Here is a 6000-nt window from a genome sequence, read left to right as displayed (position 1 = left end):
GTAGTTTTAAAAACTAATTTTATATAATTTTTTAAAAATATATTCAAACTAACCAAAAATAATTATGTTTATTATTTGATACATATATATATATTTTTAAAAAATATAATAAAACATATAAAATTTAATTCGAATATTGAAAAACAGTAGAGACACTAATTTAAATAATTAGGCCTCTTAAATTTTTTTTTTTTTTTTTTTTTGTAGTCAGAAAATATTTTAAGCAATTTTTACTATTAAAAAATCCAAACAATTAGTTATTGTTATTATAATATTTTGTATGTAAACATATATTCTCCAAATTACCATATTCAATGAAACTTTATTATAAATAAATATACCTTATTAATTAAATTATTAATGCTACCTAATGATAAACTTTCAGGTTCTTCGTACGTGGGTTATTAGATTGGATGTCTTTTTTCTTTTAATAGTAAAATAAATATAAAATATTGCTTATAATAATACTTGACGCCTTTTAAGTAAAATAATTAAAATTTATAATTGGTAAAATAATTAAACAAAAATCTTCCTGACTAGTTTAATTTTTTAATATAATTAAAAATATAATGTAAAATTAGTCTAATAATGTAATTAAATTATGGTGGAATTAGGATCTGCCTCGCTTTCCGGAAGGGTAGAATTGTCAAAATGCAACTCTCCACAAACGATAAACAAATTTACTGCCAAACAGATTCACCATCCCCATCTCTACAAAAACCCTAGAGAGGGAGACGGAGGAGGAGAGGAATGAAGAAAGAGATGATAAGATGAGAGCGAGATGACATATATGTAACACTGCAATGTCTTTGTATTATAATAAAACACCATATCTAACCTACATTCTCTTTGTTCCTTAAATAAATATTTCTTAACCATCTGCTCAAGAAAAAAAAAAAAACGTCTTAATCAACTTTATTGTGACAGAGAGACATAGAGACACAGATTCTGCAACTTGAGGAGAACTTTCAATTGCTCAAAGGTGAATTTTCTTTTCTCTCATTGTTCGACCTTATTTCTTCTTTATTGGAATAGGATCTATGTTGGCCTTTTTAGTTGAACTCCGTATATGCCCTCTGGATAAAAATGGTGTTGTTTTCTTTCAATTGCTTTTTGTGTTTTTCTTCTTGCTTCTCCTCTGAAACGGCGAGATGGCTTCAATGTCTCTCGCGTTTTATGACCCAGCCAGTTGATGATTTCTGGAGTTCTCTGCAACTACTCAATTCTTCTATTTAATGCTTACTGGCGTTGAGAGGTTGAAACAACCTGTTGATTTGCTTTGATTTCGTTTTATGTGCAGTGATTATAATGGTTTTCTTTTCTTTCTTTCGTCAAGCAAGAGGGTTCAATTAATTGTACAGTCAAGTTTACCTAACAATTCTCTGTTTGTTTTCGTAATTATACAGTCAAGTGTAGTTATTGCAGGTCAAGCCGACAAGGATATAGAAATTAAGTTAAGAGGATGAGTTTGGTTTATAAGCCAAGTAACAGCCATGGATCCCATTTGGCCAGTTGGATTATTTATTTCTTGTAAACTTGCTCGGCTTCCTGCCTGCCTGCATGCCTGCTTAGTGGCCTTTAGTAAATGAGAACATCTGCTCTCTCGGTTTAGTTGTGCTCAAGTTCAAATCCTTCCATTTTTATTTTTGAAAGAGAAAAAAAAAAAAGCTAATAAGAATCAGAACTGTGGTAGGAATCAGGAGTAATTCTACCTCAGGTGGGCGAGTATCAATATCTCATGAATGATAAATGCCATTGGTATTGTGCTATTTCTTTTCCAACGAGTGGGGATTAGTCTTGCAGGGTCTCTCCTTTCAACATTTCATCTCAAAATCTGTAAATCACCACGGAATTGGATTTTTTTTTTCCTAATACTTTGGGGTCAGGTGATATTGATTTTCTGTTTCTAATTTGTGGGGAGAAGATTGTCGAATGATAGCATATAATTGATCGGATTGTTGGAACATAGAGCTATTTCTTAATTTTTGAATTAAGAAAAATTAAATTACGATGAAGGGCACTTTTGAAGTGACCAGAGCCAGTCTATTCAGTTAGATCCCTCTCTGGCTAACCTATCTTCCTCTCTCCATTGGGACCAGCAAGAAGTAATATTGAATATTCACCTATTGTCCACCAACTAGCCTTTTGGCCTGGTCCTAAACCCTGACCCAGCCTCTGTGGAAGAACCTTGTGGAGGAATTCTTGGGTTTTCAGAGCATTGAACCTTCAACAATGTTTGCATTGCTCAAATAGACATTCTCAAGATGCATCATTATTCAATGCAAATTGTTCAGAAAGCTTTTCTTAATGGCCTATGCTGTTGTGATTGTTTAGCGCAATCAATTCTTAGGTGTAACATATAAGAAATATTACTTGAGATTTCTGGGCTGAATCCCTAAGTGGTAAAATCATCCTAATTTTTAATCGTAATTATTCACTTTCATGTTTCTTAATGGCATTGATTTTCAGATGGAAGTGCAGAGTTCTGAACACGGGCATATCATTGAGATTTATGGAGATGTGGCTGCTGGAGAGACAAGCTTGACTGGGAGTAAGGTTTGTGGGGGAGCACCATGTGGGTTTTCAGATGCCAAAGCCAGTTCTAAAGATGCAAAGGAACGGTCAGCATCCATGAGGAAACTTTTGATGGCAGTTGTGCTGTGTGTCATCTTCATGAGTGTAGAAGTTGTGGGAGGAATTAAAGCCAACAGCCTTGCAATTCTGACGGATGCAGCTCATCTATTGTCTGATGTTGCAGCATTTGCAATTTCCTTATTCTCACTCTGGGCTTCGGGATGGGAAGCAACTCCTCGCCAGTCATATGGTTTCTTCAGAATTGAGATACTCGGTGCCCTTGTTTCCATCCAGATGATATGGCTTCTTGCTGGGATCCTTGTTTATGAGGCCATTGCTAGACTCATTCATGATACTGGTGAAGTTCAGGGATTTCTTATGTTTGTGGTATCTGCATTTGGTTTAGTGGTGAACATAGCCATGGCTATTCTATTGGGTCATGATCATGGTCATGGACATGGACATGATCATGGCCATGGCCATGGACATGTGCGTGTGCACGGACATGGTGGGGATGGACATGTCCACAGTGATCGTATCCACGAGGATCATGATAAGGCTCATAACCAGGGAATAACTGTAACTACACATCATCATCATCATAGAGGGGGTCTGGAATTTGGAAATGAGCACCACCATAGTGATGAAACAGATGCTACCAAACCTCTACTTTCAACATGCTCTCAATCAGAAAATAAATCTAACGGTGAATTGAAAGAAAAGAAGCAATGGAACATCAACGTACAAGGAGCTTATCTTCATGTGCTTGGAGATTCCATCCAGAGTGTTGGGGTGATGATTGGCGGGGCAATTATATGGTACAAGCCTGAGTGGAAGATAATTGATTTGATATGCACCCTGATATTTTCTGTTATTGTGCTGGGGACAACCATAAGAATGTTGAGGAGCATTTTAGAGGTTCTAATGGAGAGTACTCCTCGAGAGATAGATGCCACAATGCTCGAGAAGGGTCTATGCGAGATGGATGAGGTTGTTGCTGTTCACGAGTTACATATTTGGGCCATTACGGTTGGGAAGATATTGTTGGCTTGTCATGTTAGAATAAAGCCTGAAGCTGATGCTGACATGGTACTAGACAAGGTTATAGACTTCATTAAGAGAGAATATAATATCAGTCATGTGACTATTCAGATAGAGCGCTAGTAGATCTGATAGAGGTTATTGAGCAGTGCATTCTGTATTTGGGAGGCGGGATTTAGTTTTTCTTATGAATTCTTTTCAGAAGCTAGAGCTTGGGTAAGTTCATATTTTCCTTAAATGGAACTGGTTGATGTAAATGGCTTTTTGGCTCAATGTATCCTTCTCTATATGCTTGCTTATATCCAATATGTTAGACATCTTTTGATTAACCGGGCGGGTGCATTAGAAGTATCCAATTGGGAGACTCCAGCCTCTGGCTTCGGACTTCTGGCGGATTTTGTTTAAATATTGTCTTCTCGTCGGTGATTGGTCATCTTTGCATTAGCATATTTATGTGGTAACTCGATGCAACTGTAGCAGAATTTAACTTTTCAATTTGGCAAGCTTGATGAAAATTGCCTCCCCTGCAACTTTTTCTTGGTAAAAGAAAGAGTTGGAAGTGAAGATGCACGACATATAGATATAGTATTCATGTAGGCATTATGAATTTAGAAGTCGAAAACCATCACGGCTTTGACTTGAAATGTGAAACGATTAGTTTGTGACTTATTGACGGCTAGCTATACATCAAGATATATGTATCTTCTTCAAAAGCGGCTTTGTCTCGGTTAGTGACAAAGATTGGGCGGCTGTGAAATGTAATCAGAACCACATTCTTCTTTGTTCATCCTCAAAATTCTCATTTTTTTCTCTTTTAGATTCTTCAATCCCTTGGACTAGATGTTGGAAGAACATCATAAGGGTCCTGACTAGAAAAGTTATCTCCATCTTTTTGGCGGTGTAGTGCATTTTTCTTTATGTTATTTTGAAAATTTTTAATTTGGGTAATTAAGTATTACTATAGATTTTAACTTTAATTTTGATAATTGGGTAATTAAGTATTAGCTTAATTAAAAAAAAAAATGGGTTAGTTTTATTATTTGGTATTCAAATTCCGCAAGCTTTATCTTTGTTAAAATTTAATATTACACGAGGTATAATAAAAAAAATTGATTGATACCAACATATATATTAGAACAAACCTGTATAAATATATATATATATATATATATATTAAAAAAAGTAGTTCAATTATTTTATTTATCCAATAGTGCGCATTAAGTCTGTTCCTTTTTTGTTATTTTATAATAATTTATTTATTTATTTTCCAAAAAAGAATGAATCTTTTAAATAATATGAGGGAATCCTATATTATCATCTTAAAAAATATCAAGTAAATATTGTTTGTCCCGTAGTTTATAGTTCTTTTTAAGTATAACATGTTAAATAAATTTACATATTTTAAATTACTTATGATATAAGAAATCGATAAAAATTGAATCTCATTTATGAGAATTCTATTGTGGGGAGACAATAAATTCATGACTATTTTCTACTGTAATTTATTTATTTAAAAATTAATTAATTAACTGAAAATTAGAATTTAAATTATTAACAATTTTTCTTCTCATTTCATTTCAGTTTATTCTTATGTTTCTCTCTTTAATTTCTGATATAACAAAATATATAAAATTTACATGTAATAAAATTCGAAACATGATTACTCAATATGATCATGTAGTCTATGACTATTATTATAAAGACTCAAAATTTTAAAGAAATGAATATATATTGTAATGGCGGAAGCGATTAAGAATTTATGGTTTATATTTTTTACACAGTAAATCAATATGTTAAATAAGACTAAGAAAATGTACCTTTAGGGAGTTCAAATAACGAAAATAAAAAAAATATATAACTAAAAATCTTATGGAGTTAATCTCCACTAGACGACTCTGATGCGATGCAGGAGACAACTTTTACTCACAACCTTCTTATTGTTCAGGATCTGAATATTAATTTTCCTAATATGAAATTGTTAAATAAGGGGGTGATGTATACTAATCAAATAAGAATATCAACGCTTAACACCGATACGGAAAACTAAAGATTCGTAAAAAATTATAAAACAACAAATGGAGTCATTATTTTATTTTAATAAATTCATTTAATATAAAAATATTATTTTCATATTCACTTTTATGAGTTTCTAAAACTGATATATGAAAATAATAATCAAGATAACACTTTATTACACATATAAATGAACAATAACTGTAAACTCACCTTCTTAACCACTTACTAGTACCTTTGGGGGTCCATAGGGGTTCCCCCTATGCGTGGACCAAATATCTAATTTCTTAATTAACCGACTGTCTCCATACTCTGTTCGGTAATGAGCGCTAAATATACCACCACCTCAATACCCTATTCAGTATGAGGGTG

The 6000-nt window shown here is 33.2% G+C and overlaps 1 protein-coding gene across 2 annotated transcripts; it reads left to right on the top strand.

Moving 5' to 3' along the window:
* Positions 1 to 694: 694 nt before the first annotated feature.
* On the top strand, positions 695 to 3914 carry LOC110816456 (metal tolerance protein A2). 2 transcript variants are annotated; one of them, XM_022044660.2, is made up of 2 exons: positions 695 to 982; positions 2470 to 3914. In XM_022044660.2, the coding sequence occupies exon 2, from the start codon at positions 2470 to 2472 to the stop codon at positions 3736 to 3738; it is 1269 nt and encodes a 422-aa protein (XP_021900352.1). In that variant the 5' UTR covers positions 695 to 982; the 3' UTR covers positions 3739 to 3914. The 2 variants fall into 2 exon arrangements, with proteins under 2 accessions (XP_021900352.1, XP_021900353.1); XM_022044661.2 differs by lacking the exon at positions 695 to 982 and adding an exon at positions 989 to 1255.
* Positions 3915 to 6000: the final 2086 nt, after the last annotated feature.

Source organism: Carica papaya, chromosome 6 (genome assembly GCF_054855325.1).
Source record: "Carica papaya isolate Zhongbai chromosome 6, ASM5485532v1, whole genome shotgun sequence".
In the NCBI taxonomy this organism is placed as follows: domain Eukaryota; kingdom Viridiplantae; phylum Streptophyta; class Magnoliopsida; order Brassicales; family Caricaceae; genus Carica; species Carica papaya.
This window is presented reverse-complemented; position numbering and strand designations above follow the sequence as displayed.

Coding starts and splice junctions, on each gene's coding strand:
- LOC110816456 (XM_022044660.2), top strand. CDS start 2,470: ATGGAAGTGCAGAGTTCTGAACACGGGCATATCATTGAGATTTATGGA.